Genomic DNA, 20445 nt, shown 5'->3' with positions numbered 1-20445 from the left:
CTAGAACATATTTAGACAGCGGGCACAGGTGTGAATTGAATATGAAGGGAGGATATCTGTAAAGCATTTATTTTTATTTATTTATTTTTTTGGTGGGGCAATGGGGGTTAAGTGACTTGCCCAGGGTCACACAGCCAGTAAGTGTCAAGTGTCTGAGGCCAGATTTGAACTCAGGAATTCCTGAATCCAGGGCCAGTGCTTTATCCACTGTGCCACCTAGCTGCCCCTTTACATATATATATGTATGTATGTATGTATGTGTGTGTGTGTGTATATATATATATATATATATATACACATATTTGCGGGGCAATGGGGGAAAGCATTTATTTTTTTATCTTTTTTTTGTGGGGCAGGCAGGGTAGAGTGGCTTATGTCTGAGGCTGGATTTGGGTTCAGAGTCTCCTGGGTCCAGGGCTGTTGCTTTGTCCACTGTGTCACCTAGCTGCCCCATGATTACATCTTTAAAATAAAATTAAGGGGTGAGAGTAATGCATGGGGGAAAGGGAAAGGGAGAGGTGGAATGGGGTAAAGTATCTCACATAAAAGAAGCAAGAAAAAGTTTATGGAGTGGACGAGAAGACAGGGAAGGAACAGGGGAATGAGTGAGCCTTACTCTCATGAGAATTGACTCAAAGATGGAATAACATAGACACTCAAGTGCATATAGTAATATATCTTGCCCTATGGGAAAGAGGGAGGGGAAAGGGATAAGGGGGGAGAGGTGAAGGAAGGGAGGGCAGATTGGGGGAGGGGGAAGTAAGAAGCAAAACACTTTTGAGAAGGGATAGGGTGAAAGAAGATAGAAAATGGAGTAAATATCAAGGGCAGGGAATAGGATGGAGGGTAATACAGTTAGCAATAGTAAATGTGTAAGAAATGATGAGCAGGATGCTATCAGAAGGACTTATGAAAAATGCAATCCATCTATAGAGAAAGAACTGATGGTATCTGATTACAGATTGAAGTATATTTTTTTTGTTAGTTCCTCTTTCTGAGACACTTAACACTTACTAGCTGTGTGACCTTGGGCAAGTCACTTAACCCCAACTGCCTTACCAAAAAAACAAAACAAAACAAAAAAAAACAATACAATGATCCAAGACAATCCCAAAGGACTACTGAAATGTACTATCCACCTCCAAAGAAAAAACTGATACTGATGGAACAGACTGAAGCACGATATTTTTCTCTTCCTTCCTTTTTCTTTTATTCAAGTTTTCTTATACAAAATGAGTAATACGGTAATGTTTTATGTAATCATACATGTATAACCTGTATTTGATTCCTTACCACCTCAGGCAGGATGGAGGGGAGGGAGGGAAGGAAAGATAAAAATTAGAACCTGAAACTATAAATAAAAATGTCTATTACTCAAAAAAAAGGAAATGTCTTTCCTCCCTCACTGTCCTGGGTTAGTGAGCATCCCTGAGAAATGTGGAGTTACCCCCAATCCAACAGGAATTCACTTCCATCCCTCTCCCACTCCTTCCTCCCCACTCTTAAAAATGAATCTGACTCACTGAGCAGCTCAACTGCCATTTTTGTTCTATAGACATCTATCACAGCCCAAAGAGGAGAGTTCACAGTCACTTGGTGAGATAACAGAAACTTTTGGAGCTCATTGGTCCTGAAGAAGACTTCTCCAGAGTTGTTCACCCAGAAGTGGATATGTGCAATATTAATGAACTTATCAGGCAGGACGGCTGCTCAAGTGGGAGACTGGGCTACTAAGTCAGGACAGATGAAAGGGGGCAGGCTTTAGGGGTTGATATTTGAGGGGTTCAGGCAACTGAACCCTACTCGGAGCCCACCATTCCATCCATCCTCCATCTTCAGGATCCTGAGGGTTACTCTTTCAAAAGGCTGGACAGGCCAGTTGGTAAAGACAATGCCATCATGAAAGGTAGAGAGCCTCTCTGCCCTAGAGTAGCAGTCATTCAGCAGGATCTGGCTGCCCTTGGCCTTGGAATGGAAATAGAGGGGCTCATAGGACTTCTTCTGCTCAAGGTATTCTGAAAAAAATTCAATGACTGGCATTAGGACCAAATATATACATATATACACACATATATACTCATGTATATGTAGGTGTATATATGTGCATACATGCATACATACATACAAGCCTTTACTCCCATAAAGTCAACTTTGCCATCTTTCCCCCACAAGTTTTCAAAGGGCCCAGGACATTTTCACCATCTTTAAGCTCTTAAAATGAAATTTACACCCCACATAAGGATAACTGTCCAGATGTCTCCTTTCATCAAGGACTATCTGCAAGCTCCAGGAGTCTTCTACATCCTTATAAGACCTCATCCCTCCCCTCCACCCAGGGGGCCTTGTAGTAGGCATGCTGCTCAATAAGTTTTTGTTAAATGAATGAATGAATGTTTTTGGGGGAGTGGGAGTAGGGGGAAAAGAGAGGAGATATACTTAGCAGCTTCAGAACTAGTTCCCATAAAGACAGTGTGTGGTTGAAAGACCACAAGGCTGAGAATTGGGAAGCCTGGGTTCTTATCCTTGGCAAGTTACCAACTAGTTAGCTGTGTGACCTTGACTCAGTTCCTCCTCACTGGGCTTGTTTGTTTTCATTTGAAAAATGGGACATTTACACTAGATAACCTTTAAAGCAGAGATATAACTAGTAACTTTGGTGCCAGGGGCAACCACTGCTAGGGTAAAAACTAAGAACTGGAGCCAACAACACCAAATGTGCTTTCTAATTATCTTTGTAATTCATGATGTGAAAATAATACAAAACTAAGACACATTCAACAAGTAGGATGAAGAATTAGATAATCTTGGGATTTAGGGGATGGAATCTCAGAGTTTGAAGGTTATCTGGTTCAACCCATGAGATTTGGGAAGAGGTCTTTGAAGGTAGGTTACTTCCTTTTTGCTTGCAGTGGGATGATGGGAGTGAGGGTGGGTGGGAGCTGAAGGGGAGCTTATTTCTCCAGGAAAGGAGGGAGGAAGGGAGGAGGCATTGGAAAGATCACAGATTTGTTCTTGGAATAAAGGGAGAGAAAGAGCTGCAAACAGACTTCTGTTTCCATAGCTGCCTAGAACTCAAAAATTCTACAAAATCAAATTCTCAAAATTAAATTGTTATGAAAGACAAAAAAGTAAATGTCAAATGTTGATGGACAGTAGTAAAACAGGTTTATGAATCCACTGTTGGTGGAGCTATGAATTGGTTTGTCCATTTTGGAAAGCAATTTTTAGTCAGGCCCACAAAGTTACTAAACTGTGTATACTCTCTGACCTAGGAATACCACTAACAGACCTATGCTTTAAAGAGACCCTTTGCGGGAAAGGGCTCATATGTACAAAAATATTAAAGTTGTGTGAGTGTGTTGGCAAAGGAGTGAACCGAATGACTATTTATATTAAGCACTTCTTACACATAGTATCTCATTGGATCCTTACAACAATCCTACAAAGTAGCCTCTATTATCTTTTCCATTTTGCAATTGAGGAAAGTGAGGCAAACATAGGTTAAATGATTTGCCCACAGTCACAGAGGTAGTAAGTGTCTGAGGCCACATATGAACTCAGTTCTTGTTGACTCCAGGACCATTGCTCTATCCACTGCAATACCAGCTACCACTTTTTGGGGTGGCAAAGAACCTGACACTGAAGGAATGCCTGTCAACTGAGGAACTGCTGTGTATGAATCCTGATATAGGAATGTAAAGGAATAATATTGTGTTATCGGAAATGATGTCATGGATAGTTTCAGAGAAAACTAGGAAGAACTGTGTGAACTAGTGAGGGTAAGATAAACAGCAGAACTAGAAGAACAATTCATATAACAATTCAACATGTGACTTTCAAAGTTATGCTACTTTTCTGTTTCCTCCTGAACTTCTTTCTGTTCTTATCTGTACATTAAAAATAATCTTCCAATGCAGGTTGGTTGGTTTTGATAGACAATTCCCTTTTCCTATTTTTCAATCTTTTGACTTTGTTCTGATCCTTCTTGTTGCCTTGCTTAATCATTGAATTGTGTTTGCTCCATTCTGTTTGTCAGTGACAACTAATTGGGTAATGTCATCCACTCTTTTTTTTTTTTAATGGCAGGGCAATGAGGGTTAAGTGACTTGCCCAGAGTCACACAGCTAGTAAGTGTTAAGTGTCTGAGGCTGGCTTTGAATTCGGGTCCTCCTGAATTCAGGGCTGGTGCTCTATCCACTGCACCACCTAGCTGCCCCCTAATGTCATCCACTCTTAGCTCTAAGCTTCTTATTCTATTTGTGAATGTTCTCATTTCATTTTTTTTAAGTCTCTTGTTTCAGTTCTATTATTTCTTTCAACCATTCTTAAAGTCATTGTCATCAATCCATTCTTTTTTTTTAATGAGGTTCCATTTGTGAATATTTAAGTTACTTTCTTAGTCTGAGATTTTATCTTGGAATTCTTTTCATCCATAAAATATTTTTTCATTGTAATGGAGATTTGTTCCCCTGTTCACTTATGTCTATGGCTTCAGTTCTTGGTTTCAGACATTGAACCAGGATAGGTGTTGTCTCTCTAGGGCAGTTGGATACAGGACTAGGCTCAGGTTTTGTTTCCTGCTACAATCCTGGAATGGGAAGATGATGTACTGGGGCTAGGACCTTCCTCTGCTACAATCTGAAAGATGCCATCTTCTCCTACAACTGTGGAGTGGGAGCAAGATTTTGGCCTGAGATCAAGCTGCTCACAATACTGATATCAAATTCTATGCACTGTTACCATCCTATAGCTTCTGTTTATCACCTCAGGGATTACTAGATTTCTGGTCTAGCTGGCCTTACTTTGTCCCTATGCAGTCACCTACCCAGAAATCCAGAGCTTCGGTCTTAGGTTTTGTCTCCTGCAGTAGCATTATGGAAGATAGTGCAGGCTTCAGAACAGGCTCCTCGGGTAAGCCCAGACCCTTGACATGCTGGCCTTGGCCCAGTTTTCTTACACTGTCATATACTAGGAAGCCCCAACCCTTGGAGTAGCCTTTGAGGTTTTGTCTCCTGGCAACATCTTTCCTGTTGTGGAAGAACTGGGTGGTATTTTTCTTCAGGTCCACTTCTCTGGGGGCTAATTTTCATCATGAAGAAGTCTGCCACAAGGGAGCTGGGTTTGCCTAGCACTTTTCACATAGCCATCATAAGCAGAAGTCCCGTTATTAACTCCAATCTCTCCCTTAGCTTATGCTGGAGAAAACTTTTTCGGTTTCTTTTAAAATTCAGTTAGTTCCTCTTTCTCACTTTGAACCTCACACTCATGAACTTAGACCCAAATCATAGTAAAACAAAACAAAGCAAAAAGCCTTTAACCATGGATTTATAGAGAGCATGTGCAGATACTCTCTGTCTGATTTTTGCTAACCATGTGAGAGCTTGGAGTGGGTGTGGGAGGTAGCCCTGAACATCCCCTAATTGCCCCCCTAAGCCAAAAGAACTGATTGATGACTTACAGTATCTATTAAAAGAAGGGGCAGATTTTGACTGGTGATTCTTGGGTTGTACCTCACAGTAGGTGGCACCAGTATGGGGTGGAAAAGGACAGGATCTTTCCTGTACCTGAATATGATGACAATTCCATGAACTCAACAGTTGGTGCTGGAGGAATTAAGCAGGCAAACTGGCCCCGAGGTCCCTGGCTGCTTTTGCCTGTCTTATTTGTCCCTTTCTGCCCTTATATAGGCAGACAAGGATCCTACAATGGATATGTCCAGGATTGGTAGTGACCTTTGAAGTTTGGAAGGTATGAATGTTCTGGAAAGACTATGATGCAGTAGCAGTGGCTGACACAGGAGAAACATCGGCAATGGAGTTTGACAATCACCAGGAGAGAGGTCAATGCTTTCTTGTTTTACCTGCTATAGACTGCCAGGAGTGATTGGACAGTGTCCATCAGAGATGAAATATAAAGTGGCTAATTAATAGTTTTTCAAAATTTTTGATGCCATGATGAGGCTTACCTATTAGCCTCCCAGAAGATTGCAACTGAATTTTTTTAAGTAACATTTTTATTTTTGCCCAATTACATGGTCAAACATTTTAAAACATTTAAAAAAAAGTTTTGAGTCCCAAATTCTAGCTCTCCTTCCCTCCCACCCCTTCCCACCACGATAAACAATCTTATATAGGTTGTACATGGTTGATCATTTAAAAGATGTCCATATTAGTCATTTTGTAGAATAAGACTCAACATTCTTCCTTGGTAATATGTTGATAACTATTTCCCCCATATATCTTTCTACTGCTCTCTGACAGTCTTGAGGTACTGGTACTGGTGTTCTAGATCTCACAGCCATTTAGCAATGCTTGTAGACTGATAGTACTGAAAACCTTGGGACCAGGAAAAGTCTTGAAATTTCTTGAAGGTGATCCAGTATCTTCTGTTCAACCCTGGGTCCATTTCATTATCCCAGCCATTCATGCTGATGAATAAGCTAGCCCTACAAAATGTCCATCCAAATACATGTTGATCTGGGTGATAGATAAGTCTTCTTTCCTGGGTGGATAAAAAAGTCCAAACTCCTTTGTGTGATTACCGGCCTCCTCAAGGAGGTGCTACAATGTCCTGGGGCTTCTTGCAATCACTACAGTCAGTGACAAATTCCTTCACCTTCTAGAAGGTCTCTTTCTTTGACTTGAACTCAGTTCGGAACCTATCGAATTTCAGCTACTGCAGCTCGAAGCCTTCTATACTCCTTGGTTTAATCTCACCTCTATACTTGCTTTAAAAATTTTTTTTAAATTTCAACACGAGTTGATGGGCACCAGAGGAAAGCCTTGAGTCAATAAGAGGCACCAGGAAGTGCTGCTCTGCTCTTTAAATGCTAAGTCCATGTCTTTCCCCTTCTCTTAGCAGCTACAGGAGCTTCCTCAGAATGTGTTAGGTGTCAGACATTTCCTCCTCTCCCTCATCTTCTCTTCCATCCACCTCAGAGGAGTCGTGAAGCAGTACATATCCCCTGCTACTGAACCCAAACTTGAGCACATCCTTCTCCTTGAGCTCATAGTAACGCTGGGGCTCCATGGGTTGGTTGTTCAAGAAGGTGCCATTCGCTGAGCCAAGGTCGATGATGTAGGGCCTTACCCTGCGGCCAGCTGTGCCATCAGCCCGAGTGTATTCTACCAGGCGGTACTGAAATACTGCATGCTGCTTGGAACAGGAGGGGTGGTCGATGGAAATATCTGCAATTCGCCTTTGTCTGCCCAGGAGATAAGCACTCTGTCTGTGGATGTGCATGACTGGAAGGGCCTTGTCATTCTTAAAGGGGTAAAGGCGCCAGCGTTTCTTTGGGACCCGCGCCTCTGGAGGCTCACTGTACTTGATCACCACCCCCCCGGAACGTGTTGGCATCCTCCAGCAGTGCCCCCTGAAAGCTCAGAGCTGGGCTTCTCCTTACTGGGCTGGTCTTTTCCCTTCCCGTGCCCCTCAGCAGACTGCCAGACCATCTGCTGCTCCCCGTCACTGCTGCCACCCCCATCTTTCTTCTGGTCAGGCTGCTGGCGGTGGCCGCGCAGAGAGTTATAAAACTCTCTTTCTGCTGCTTGTTCCCGTAGGTTCTGGGCATCCCGGTGGCGCCCAGCCCTAGGCCTCTGCCTGGTGGCCTTGCTCTGCTGGGGAGGGCTGAGGTGTCGGGCCCGGGCCCCCGCTTCCCTGCAGCCTGGGTGACCTTTCTCCCCTTCCTCTCGGGGGATGGTTTTCACGTTCCCGCTCCCGCTTGACTGCAGGATGGACATGTCTGCGGCTTCTCTTACTGGGAGGAGATCTGCGGCTTCTCTCAAAGGACTCGGTTTCCCTTTTGGTTGCTGAGCCTCTGCAGCTGTGCGCACGGTTCCCTGAGGCGTGGGCGCCGCGGGCTGCCGGGGTCCGGCTCGGCCTTCCGGAGGAGCCGCTCGGGCCCCCGGCGCTGTGCCCCTGAGAGCAGGGCGCGGGCGTCGGGCTGCGCGGCTCTCGCTTCGCCAAGGACAGATCCGGCCTCGTTTTTCCCGGCTCGTCCTCGTCTTCTCGAAGCTGTAGCTGATGCCTCCTCTCCCGCTCTGCCTTAGCCTCCATCCTGGTAGCCAGTGAGAGCCTGAGTAAGCACTGTCCACTTTCCCTTCTGGGGCAGCTTATATGTGCTTTTTCCCTAGCCCCACCCTCCTTGAAGGGCCGGGCTCTGGAATTTCCAGTCAAAAGGACAAGCTGATGCTTAAGCAGGCTGGCCAGCAAGAGGCTCCCCCTGGTCTGCCTGTCTGCTTTATGCCTAGCTTGGTATTGATAGCCACATCACCGAACAGGGTTCATTCTAGTCTATCTTGATTTTCCTCTGATGGTCACTAATGTACTTTGGTTCAATTTCAGGATTAAGTCATTAGAGTGAATATCTAGGATCATTCGTATTGTTAAGGAGGCAGCTAGGTGGCTCAGGTGGCTCAATGAATAGTGTGGGGCTTGGAGTTAGGAAGACTAGAGTTAAAATCTGCCCTCAGACACGACCTATGTGACTCCTGGACAAGTCACTTGCAAGTCAGTTTGCCTTAATCCACTACAGAAAGAAATGGCAAACCACTCCAATATCTTTGCTAGGAAAACCCCATGGACAGAATTGGCATATTATGGTCCACAAGGCCACAAAGAGTCAGACATGACTGAATGACTGAACAAGATGGAGTGATGTGTAAAGGGTCAGCAAAAAGGACAATGGGCAAATGAGCTGCTCAAAAATCCAACCAGGAAAAATGCAGGGATAGACCCAGGAATTCCCACTGCCCAGGCTTCAGCCCACCACTCACAGCTGTAAATTCCCCCTTCCCCAACTCCCATTGTTTTTTTATGGCCTACTCCCATCCACAAGATGAAGGTGAGAACTCAAATGATTTCCTGTTAACATTTTCAGGTATTATTGATAAGAACCCAAGTCTTAGGTAATCTGCTAGCCTTTTAGCTACAGTTGATAGGTTATCTATTTGCCCCTTTTAGAGCTAGGGTCTTAGAGCTCAGATCTTAGATTGTCTGTTAACCCTTTTTAGCCTCCTCCATTGTCTTTTTTCTGTGTAATAATTTGCCAACTTATTATCCTTAGTTCCAAAATTCTCCCAATGCATTCTTCTGCCATAGAGAGTAAACAAAACAATTAATAGTCAACAAAAACAGGTAGGATTCCCATAATTTACAATTGTTCCTAATTTTAACCACATACACAAATTTAAAAGTGCCTTTAAAATTTAACATTATTTTAACAGTATTTTAGTTTTCAAATCAAACTCAATTACTCTTTGGTCCCCCCCACCACCAAAAAAAATTCGAAGACCTTGAAATTGCAGGTGATCAAGCAAGCTCTTAAAGTATAAACTCTCCCCCTTTTTTCTCTTTCCTCAAGTTTCCAAACTCTTTGCACTGTGCAAGCAGAGTACACTTTTCTTTCTACTTGCTTTTACCAATTATATAAAATTCTCTGGACACGTTTTAAAAATTTTCTAAATATTCTCACCCACCCCTGCTCAGGCACTGCCCAGCCAGCACCTGAGAGGGAGGGAGGGAGGGAGGGAGGGAGAGAATGAGAGCAGGGGCTTTTTTTTTCTTTGCCAAGGCTTTTGCAGCCACAAGTCATGCTTCAATAGAGTTTTTTCTTTGCAACTTTTACACATTACAAATAGTTCCTGATTTTAAACCATTCCACTACAAAAGATTTCAAAGTGGCAGCATTTTTAACCAGCTTTTACAATGTTCATCTAAGGCTATGAATGCCTAGCAAAGAATTCACTTTTCAACTTAAGTACACACACACACACACACACACACACACACACACACACCTATAAAAATATCCAGAAGTCAGAGGCTGCCCTTCCCCCACCTTCAGAGCCTGGCCAAAGCTCTGAAAGGCAATGGGGGTACAACCAAAAATTTCCCATATGACATAATTACAATGTTTAACAGACACATAAATGCAAAAAAGGACAAGCAAACAAACAGCCCTGAGATGTTATTTCTTCCTGTCCAGTCCACTCTGAGGAGTGATAAGGGCTAATCAGGAGGTCCCTTACCTTACTTCTCCTTTCTCTTGATAATAACAACCATTAGGTGTTACAATAGAAAGTCATTTTTAGGGGCAGCTAGGTGGTGCAGTGGATAGAGTACGGGCCCTGGAGTCAGGAGTACCTGAGTTCAAATCTGGCCTCAGACACTTAACACTTACTAGCTGTGTGACCCTGGGTATGTCACTTAACCCCAATTGCCTCACTAAAAAAAAAAAAAGTCATTTGTTTCTTTTCGCCTAGGTTCATTTTTTTTTTTTCAAATTTGTAAGGATATATCTGAGAGGTGGAGGTCATGCAGGATACTTTCTCTCCTTGTCTCTTTAAGGTGGGTTGGACTAGACCACACCTGAGAAAAAAAATCTGGAAATAGCCTAGCTATTCTGACCTCAGACCTTGGGAGCCCACCCAATGTGACTGAAGTTTCTGAGGCAACAGAGGAAGAAAACACAATGTATACTCCATCCTGGGGAACCCAAGAGCCCAATGAGCAGATTTCTGTGGCCAGACAGTGCTGCAATAAAACATCACCCATTTTCTTTTAAGGTAATTGAGATCAGACTTGTCCCAATTCATCAAAATAAACCCCAGTGGGGAGTCTTTGGGAATGCTAACTTCCTGACCCATCTGTAACTTCCTGGAGGTTACTGAAGCCTCACCTGTGTCCAATTGGGTGTCAACTAACAGGGAAGACTCACTCTGTGGTGTACTCCAGGCCACAGAGTCTTGTTACCAGGGTAGATCCCTTAACCAATCATTGATCAAAGGGAAATCCATCAGGGCAAATCTCTTGATCCGGGATTAATAAGAAATTCCCCTGCTTCCTTTGGTGAGCCCCCCTCCCAAAGGAGCAAAACCTGGGTACAGGAGCAAAAGGCTCATCTCAAAGTCACCTTAACAAACTCTGAGCTCACTGCTTCCAAAAATGTGTATGAGTCAGGGACTAAAACATGGGACACAAGGAATGATATGGGGATAGATTTAATTGATCAAACAAACTGATAGTGAGGCATCACAAAAAATTACAAGACTCAGAAAATTAGTTTCCCAAGTTTTATTATCAGACTGTGAAGCCACTGGGAGAAGAACCCAAAGGAGTGAGGTGTCTCCAATATGCAAGGCTGAATGCAGATTAATTGGTTTTAATAGATAATTCCCTTTTTCTAATTTTTCAACCTTTTGACTATGTTCTAATCCTTCTTGTTGATTCGATGAATTATTGAATTATGTTTGCTCCACTCTGTTTTTCAGTGTCAACTAATTGGGTAAGATTATCCACTCAGCTCTAAGCTTGTTATTCTATTTATGAGTGTTGTTTCATTTTTAAGTCTCTTGCTTCAGTTTTCCTATTATTTCTTTCAACCCTTCTTAAGGTTACTGTCATCAATCCATTCTCTCTCTCTCCTTTTTAATGAGGTTCTAGTTGCAATTATTTAAGTTACTTCTGCAGTGGAACCCCCAAGAAATATAAAGATCCCAACCCCCAAGGCCAAGGGGAAAACAGCTCTGTCTCTCAACTCAGGAATAAGGTGTGGCTAAGCATGACCCTGTTACACTGATAAGCAGTATTAAGGTCTGCAAGATGATATACAGGAAATGAATGGATGGTGCATATCCTACTGATACCCCATTATTCAAAGATCTCCTCACAGTTATCTTGCCCTTCCCTCTCCTTTATTTGTTTTTTAATGATACGAAAGACCAAGTCTTCTCTTACTCTGGTGGAATAGTCACCATGGTGATCTGTTCCACATCTATATATTCATCTCTCCTAATAAATCTCTTTTTATTTTACAAGATGTGTGATGAGCATCCAATTCTTTGTGTGAGTTATCCACCCCCTCCCCATCCAGCTCATAACCCCCCAAAAAATTTTGTGCTGAAACCCGGGAAAAATCATGATAGGTAAAAAGGGTGCTGCTCATTTGTCTCTTGGATTCCCTGATGTACACTGTGCTTCTCTCCTCTTTCAGGAGCCTCAGTCCAGTTGGGTGGGTCCCCAAGGTCTGAGGTCTGAATAACCAGGCTACTTCCAGATTCTCATTTCTGTACAATTGGGAGACCTCCTGACTTAGAAAAATGCTCCTCCAGTTTTTGTTGGCACCTACTTGAATGCAAGTGTGGTCATCTTTCTTTGTGTGGTCTAGCTCAATCCACCATGAAGGGCCAAGGAGAGAGCATTCTGTGTGAACCCTCCACTTCCCCTGTATATCCTTAAAAGATTGGGGAAAAAATTGGACTCAGGCAAAAAGAAATGAATGATTTTCTATTGTAACATCAATTGGCCATTATTTGCAGGAGAGAGGAGAATTAAGGTAGACTGGGCCTTCTGATCAGCCCCTATCACACCCAGAGTGGGCTAGACAGGAAGAAGTAACCTCTCACAATTGCTGCTTTGCTTGTGTGTCTTATATGTGTCTTAAGTGCATTTATGTGTTTGTCAAACTTTGTAATTGTATGTACAATCTATGGACATTTTTGGTTATAACTCATAAAGCTGATTTTAAAACCCTTAGCTTCCCCTTGGCCTTGGAATGTAAATTCTCTGCTAGGCATTCATAGCTTTAGATGAATATTGTAAAAGCTGTTTTTTAAAAAGTAATTAGGGGCAGCTAGATGGCAAAGTGGATAGAGCACCGGCCCTGGAATCAGGAGTACCTGAGTTCAAATCCAGCCTCAGACACTTAACACTTACTAGCTGTGTGACCCTGGGCAAGTCACTTAACCCCAATTGCCTCACTTAAAAAAAAAAGTAATTAACCTTGGTGAAGGGTCTCTTAATCTATCGACTAACCCTTCCAATCCTACAAGGAGAAGGGTGAGTATGATGGATTTTTAAATTTCCAAAATGGTTACAGGGGCTAGAATCAAAATGGAGGATACCATGTGTCCTAAAGCCCCTGTCTTTCCACATGGCAGTTTCTGCTATGGAAGAGGGGAACGATCTGATAGTATCTAATGCCTAAGGATTTAGTATGGTTGAAATCTGTTGTATACTGCCACTTTGAAAATATTTTGTGTTGGAATTGTTTAAAATCAGGATTCATTAGTAATGTGGAAAAGTTGCCAAGAAAAATATATTTTTCTTAAAATCTCTAACCATTGAACCATAGTAACCTAAGAACAATTTTCGGCTTTGATCTAATTATTTAATTCCTGTGAAACATGCCACTCCCATTCAGCATTAAGCCTTAAGTGCCCTGCTTGCAAGAACTGCTTCAAAAAGCAAAAAATCCTGCATATTTTAACCACAACTTGTTCTGTGTAAAGGATAGAGCAAAAGTACATGCTACTAAACTAAGAACTCCTGATTGGCAATTAATTGGTTTTGTTTCAAGTTTTAAAAAGTCCTAATATTGGTGTGTGTGTGTGTGTGTGTGTGTGTGTGTGTGTGTGTGTGTGTGTGTGTGTGTGTAAGTGACTTGCCCAGGGTCACACAGCTAGTAAGTGTCAGGTGTCTGAGGCCGGATTTGAAGTCAGGTCCTCCTGACTCCAGGGCCAGTGCTCTATCCACTTTGCCACCTAGTTGCCCCCAATATTGTTTTAAGGTACTATGTTTCCAAGTTTTTATAATGTATAGTTTGGTTACTATTAAAAAGGGAATGAATGGGTTAGGAAGCTTTTGGTCTGCTAACCATGTGTTCTGAAGTGCTATGATTAAGGACTTAAACTGTTAACTAAGCTTTTTAGGGTTACATAGATATTAAAAAAAAAAAAAAAAGGAAACAGAGAGTCTTTCTCTCCCTTCTTCTCTCCCTGATGCTCACTGCAGCAGTATCAAAGGGGTGGGTTAAGAGAGAATAAGTCAGGGGCAGCTAGGTGGTGCAGTGGATAAAGCAGTGGCCCTGGGTTTAGGAGTACCTGAGTTCAAATCTGACCTCAGACACTTGACACTTACTAGCTGTGTGACCCTGGGCAAGTCACTTAACCCCCACTGCCCCACAAAAAAAAAAGAGAGAGAGAGAGAATAAGTCCAGAGAATTTTATATAATTGGTAAAAGCAAGTAGAAAGAAAGTTGTGTCCTGTTTGTACTGACAGTGAAAATGGTTTGGAAACTTTTGAGGGGGAAAAAAGGCAAGTACTGTCATGTTAAGTGTTTACCTTGCAATTAAAAATTCTGTGAATCCAGAAGGAACCAAAAAGTAATTTAATTTGATTGGACATTTAGTTGGATACTTATAATCTTGCAAACTAAAGTGCTGGTCAATTTTAAAGTAATTTTTAAATTCATGTGTGTTAAACTAAATTATATGAGGCTCCTACAGGTTTTTGTTATAGACTATGTTAATTGTTTTGTTTCCTCCCTTAGACAAAGAGGAAAGCACTGGAAGAATTTTGGAGCTAAGGAGAAAATTGGTAAATTATTATATGGGAAAAGACACACAAAAAAGAAACCTTCTAGACTCCACTTAATTTGTAGACTTGCCAGAAAAGAATTTGTTATGGGTTATTAAATTCCTAAACAATGAATGGTCTTATTGAGAATTTATGTTTGCTTATTATATAAGAGTAATGTCTAATGATCTTTATACTAGGATAAATTTAAACTTAAGAAGAAAAGAAAACAAAAACAAGTGAAATACATTATGTGAAACCTCTTATGTGTGTGTCTCCTGGTAAACTTTTCCACTCATTACAACTCCATGAGAGTAGAAATTTGCTATTTAAGATGAAATATTTTGAGACTGTAAATGATATTGTTTTGAGTTTTGAGTTCAGGTATTAGTTGTCTGATGGATCATTAAGTCAGGAATCCATCACTGGAGAGAATGCCACAAGTTACTCAGAAGGAATGTGCTGCTACAGGTGGTACTATTTAGGAAAAAGTTCATCATGAGGTATCCCAAAAGAATTACAAGACTCAGTGACTCAGTTTCCCAAGTTTTATTGAAAGACTGTTGACCACAGGGAGAGAACCAAAAGAAATATAGAAAGGCATCTCTCAAATTAGGAAAGAAAATAGTTATATTTATAGTATGGATAAATTGATTAGCAGTCTCATTAAAATAATCTCCACCTTAGGGAGGTACAGGGAAAGGCTTATCTTAATTTGGAGTTCCTGGGGTCTTAAACCAACCCCTGAGGTGGGTACCTTTTTCAGTGAAGGTATGTTTTGGGGGTTTACACATCATAAGGTGAATCTGAAAACAAATTTGGCCTTTTCTTCACATCTTTCTGATTCCCATGGCTAGTTTCAAAATATCTTCATTTTTCATTTATTCCTAGTTTGAGTTTCTATAGCCTGTCAATGTAACATTGTTATAGTCTAAGGTCTTCATGGCCTAACTCCCTATGTTCCCATTATGGGTACTGATTTATGTGGGTAAGAGAACTTAGCATCCTGACTTGTAAGTTATCCATTAACTGGGGTCTGAATCCTTCTTAGAGCTCATATTTGAATTGAAGCTTGGGTCTTAGATTTTTTCTGTTAACCCCCTTTTTTGCCTCCTATATCAAGACATTTTACTCCCTCTCTCCTTAATTGACAGGGACATCTCTACTCCCCACTTTTCAGCCTTGAAGAAGCTACAGAAGATGGACCTTTGCCCCTTTGTCCCCAGAAATAAGGAGAGGAGAGAATGTTGTGGGAGTGCAGTGGGACCCCATGAAACCTAAAGATCCCAACCCCCAAAGCCAAGGGAAACGTAGCTCTGTCTCTCACCTCAGGAATAAGGGGTGGCTAAGCGTGACCCTGTTACACTGATAAGCAATATCAAGGTCTTCAAGATGATATACAGGATATGGATGGATGGTGCATATCCTACTGATAACCTTAGTTATCTTGCCCTTCCCTCCCCATTGTTTGTTTTGTAAAGATCCAGAAGACAAGGTCTTCTCTTATTCCAGTGGGACAGTCACCATGGTGATCTGTGCCCCAGCCATATATTTCTCTCTCCTAAATAAAATCTCTTTTTATTTTTATAAGATTCGTGATGAGCCTCCAATTCTTTGGGCGAGCTAGCCCCCTGGTCCAGATGACAAATCCGCCCAACACTTCCTTATTCTTATTTCATTGTAATGGGGATTTTTCCTTTTCACTTGTGAGAAACCCCATTTAAAATTTTCTTGGACTCAGTGTTGGAGAAGTATCAAAGGTCTTTATTTACGTTTGTGTGCCAACGGGCCAGCTCCCTAATGGAAATGGCGGGTAGCATGGGACTCAGGAGCCCTTTAATCTCAACCTGACAGACCCCTCCCTTCTTCCTCAGTTACAATCTTCATGCCAAGACACTGGCGCCAAAGGCTAGCCAATTGGAATGCAGTATAGTCAAAGGGGCAGCCCTCTAAACTCCTCCCCAACAAGACCAGCCTTGGGTCTCTCTCATCCTGATTGCTGGGGAGGGGGGAGGAAAGGTGCCATTAGTAAGCACCCTTCTCCTAGCTGAAATTCACCTCCCAGACATTATTTTTCCCCCAGACAACTTCAATCAGCTTTTGAGGGGGGCCCATATTTTCCTATACACTTATGTTTTTGGCTTCAGTTCTTGGTTTCAGACATTGTGCCAATGTTAAAGTAGTGCTGCTCCTACACTGTTGGATACAGGACTAGGTCCAGGTTTGGTTTCCTGCTACAATCCTGGAATGAGAAGATGATATAGTGGGGCTAGGACCTGCCTCTGCTACAGTCTGGAAGCTGCCATCTTCTCCTACAACTCTGGAGTGGAAGCAAGATTTTGACCTGAGATCAAGAGCTGCTCACAACACTGATATAAAATCCTACCTACTGTTACAATCCTTTTTTAATAGAATATTATTTTATTTCCCCCCCGTTACATGTGAAAGCAATTTTCAACATCCATTTTTAAAACTGTGTGTTCCAAATACCCTTCCTCCCCCCTTATGAACACAAGCAATTCAATATAAATTATACATGTGTAGTCACGCAAAACATTTCCATATTAGTCAGGTTGTGAAAGAAAACAGACAAAAAACCTTGAGAAAAAGAAACTAAAAAATTATGCTTCAATCTCTATTCAGACATCATCAATTATTTCTCTGGAGATGGATCCCATTTTCCATAGGTTCTTCAGTGTTGTCTTGGATCATTTTATTGCTGAGAATAGCTAAGTCATTCATAGCTGATCATCTTACAATATTGCTTATTACTTTGTATACAGTACATTTCATTTTGCATCAGTTCACATAAGTCCAAGTTTTTCTGAGAGTATCCTCATCATTTCTTATAGCACATTAGTGTTCCATCATAATCTCATTACACAATTTGTTCAGCCATTCCCCAATTGATGGGCATCTCCTCAATTTTACATTCTTTGTACCAGAAAAGGGCTTCCATAAATATTTTTTTAATATTTAGGTCCTTTAGCTTTTTTGGCTTTTATCTCTTTTTTTGATAACCAACCTAGTAGTGGTATTACTAGGTCAAAGAGTATTCATGGTTTTATAGCCCTTTGGCCATAGTTCCAAATTGCTCTGCAGAATGTTTGAATCAGTTTACAACTCCACCAACAGTGCATTAATGTCTCATTTCCCCCATATCCCATATGACATTTGTCATTTTCCTCTGCTGTTCTATTATCCAATACATAGGTATAAGGTAGTACCCCAGAATTGCCCTGACTTGCATCTTTCTAATCAATCGTGAGTCAGAGACTTTTTTTTCATATGGCTATAGACAGCTTTGATTATTTCATCTGAAAAGTCTTCGTGTCTTTTGATCATTTATCAATTGGGAAATGGCTCTCATCCTAATATGTTTGACTCATTTCTCTATGTGTTTGAGAAATGAGGCCTTTGTAAGACAAACTTGCTTCAAAATTTTTTCACAGTTACTATTGCTAACTGTATTTCCTTCCGTTCTATTCCCTCCCCATGACATTTACTCTATTCTCTATCTCCTTTCACCTTGTCCCTCCTCAAAAGTGTTTTGTGTCTGACTGCCCCTTTCCCCAATCTGCTCTCCCTTCTATAGCTGCCCCCCCCCCATCCCCTTCCCCTCCTACTTTCTTGCAAGGTAAAATAGATTACTATACCTAATTGAGTGTGTATGTTATGAGCACCTAGGTGGCCCAGTGGATAGACTACCAGCCCTGGATTCAGGAGGACCTGAGTTCAAATCTGGCCTCAGACACTTGACTAGCTGTGTGACCCTGGGCAAGTCACTTAACCCCCATTGCCTCAAAAAAAAAAGAGAGTGTGTATGTTATTAACTCTTTGAGCCAATTCTAATGAGAGTAAGGTTCACTCACTCCTTAGCAACTCCCCCCATCTTCCCCTCTACTGTATAGCTTTTTCTCCATTCTTTTATGTGAGATACTTTACCCCATTCCACCTCTCCTTTTCTCTTTCTCCTATGACACTTGTAATGATGCCACCTGCTGGAGAGTTACTGTAGGAAAGCTCTGCCATGAGGAGAAGGCATCTGAGGGCAAGCCATGTGTCTTGGAAGGTCACTTCCTTGACGTCAGGAAGTGACATTTGCTCGTGGGTACTGCTGATCAAAGCTACCAGCCAGTTAGCTTGGAGCTGTATGTGCACGTGTGGATGGGATGTTCCTGGTTTCACAGGGGCAAGGCTCGCTCTCTCTCGCCAGGACCTCAGTGGGGAGTGGAGCTGGAGACGCTGGCTCCCTGAGATAAATAGCTGAATCTAGGCCTCTTTCTCTCTCTCTTCACCAAATTCTTATGCTCCTTAATAAATGCTTAAAAGTCTAAACTCTTGCTAAAGCTTCTAATTTATTGGTGACCACTCATTAGATTTTTAGACAGTATAGCTAGAATTTTAGCCCCTTACACTCCCAGTGCATTCCTCTCTCACCCCTTAATTTTATTTTTTTAAGATATCATTCCTTCATATTCAATTCAACCTGTGCCCTCTGTCTAAATATACTCCACCCAGCTGTCCTAATAATGAAAAAGTTCTTATGAGTTACAAATATCATCTTTTCATGTAGGAATGTAAACAGTTTATCCTTTTCATATCCCTTATGATTTATTTTTCCTGTTTACCTTTTTATGCTTCTCTAGAGTCTTGTATTTGAAAGTCAAATTTTCTATTCAGCTCAGGTCTTTTCATTAAGAATGCCTGAAAGTCCTCTCTTTCATTGAATTCTCATTTTCCCCCTGAAGGATTATTCTCAGTTTTGCTGGGTAACTGATTCTTGGTTGTAATCCCAGCTCCTTTACCCCCTGGAACATCATATTCCAAGTCCTCTGATCCTTTAATGTAGAAGTTGCTAAATCTTGTGTTATCCTGACTGTGGCTTCACCATACTTGAATTGTTTCTTTTTGCCTGATTGCAATATTTTCTACTTGACCTGGGAGATCTGGAATTTTGCTATAATATTCCTGGAAATTTTCATTTTGGGATCTCTTTCAGGAGGTGATCAGTGGATTCTTTCAATATATATTTTACCTTCTGCTTCTAGAATATCAGGGCACCTCCTATACTTTGTCTCTGATGGACATTGTCCAATCACTCCTGGCAGTGTCTGCAGATAAAAAAGGACAGCATTAATCTCTCTCCTGATGATGATCAAACTCCATTGCAGATGTTTCCCCTGTGTCAGCCACTGCTGCTCCAGGGACGCCATAGCTGCTGTACCATAGTCTTTCCAGCTTACCTATTAGCCTCCCAGAAGATTGCAACAGTAGTTTTGTTTTTAAAATTTTTAATATGATGATTTTTATTTTTGCACAATTACATGTTAAAACATTTTTACACATTTTTGAAAAAGTTTTGAGTTCCAAATTCTAGCCTTCCTTTCCTCCCTCCTCTCACCTCCCCACTATGGTAAACAATCTGTTATAGGTTGTATATGTGCAGCCAGTAAAAGATGTCCATATTAGTCATTTTGTACATGAAGACTCCAATAAAAAGAAAGTGAAAAATGGCATGCTTTGTATTCAGATAGTATCAGTTCTTTCTCTGGAGGTGGATAGCATGCTTCGTCATGAGTTCTTTGGGATTATTTTGGAGCATTGCATTAGTGAGAATAGCTAAACCATTTTCAGTTCTTCATCGTATATTATTCTTCATCGTATATTATTGCTGTTAATGCTCAAGTTTATAAAATGAAGCTGACTTAGGAGGGCCTAGGTTTCCTACCTCCCAGGACAATTACTAATTGCATCTCAAGGATGGCAAAGAGCTCCCAAAAGAGTATTCACAAGTACCCACCCACCTCCCCTTCACTTGTCTGGAGGTGCTGCCCTTAGCCTCTCCGTTGACTAGGAAGGAGACCCTCCTCAAATAACTTGCTGATGAGGAGCCCTGCTTCTCCTAACAATGAAGAGTCATGACAGTAGAAAGGGCTGTTCTGGGGTTGTAATAAATTCCCTAAGAAGGTCTCTAAGTGGAGGCTGTGTGACAACTTGTTGGGAAGCTGTTCCCTGATACATTCAGATAAGGCTTGAACTAAGTACTTCTAAGCTCCCTTCCATTTTAGAGATTCTGTAATCCCTAGC

The 20445-nt window shown here is 41.6% G+C and overlaps 1 protein-coding gene and 1 pseudogene across 1 annotated transcript; both read right to left on the bottom strand.

The window, feature by feature from the left end:
- Positions 1-1402: 1402 nt before the first annotated feature.
- LOC122739279 lies at positions 1403-2040 on the bottom strand (annotated as a pseudogene).
- A 4845-nt stretch (positions 2041-6885) lies between these two features.
- On the bottom strand, positions 6886-8055 carry LOC122739278 (smad nuclear-interacting protein 1-like). Its single transcript, XM_043981083.1, is given in 4 exon segments — positions 6886-7338; positions 7340-7372; positions 7374-7650; positions 7652-8055. Coding segments are annotated over 4 exon segments (1167 nt in total).
- Positions 8056-20445: the final 12390 nt, after the last annotated feature.

This window comes from Dromiciops gliroides, chromosome 2 (genome assembly GCF_019393635.1).
Source record: "Dromiciops gliroides isolate mDroGli1 chromosome 2, mDroGli1.pri, whole genome shotgun sequence".
NCBI classification, from domain to species: domain Eukaryota; kingdom Metazoa; phylum Chordata; class Mammalia; order Microbiotheria; family Microbiotheriidae; genus Dromiciops; species Dromiciops gliroides.
This window is presented reverse-complemented; position numbering and strand designations above follow the sequence as displayed.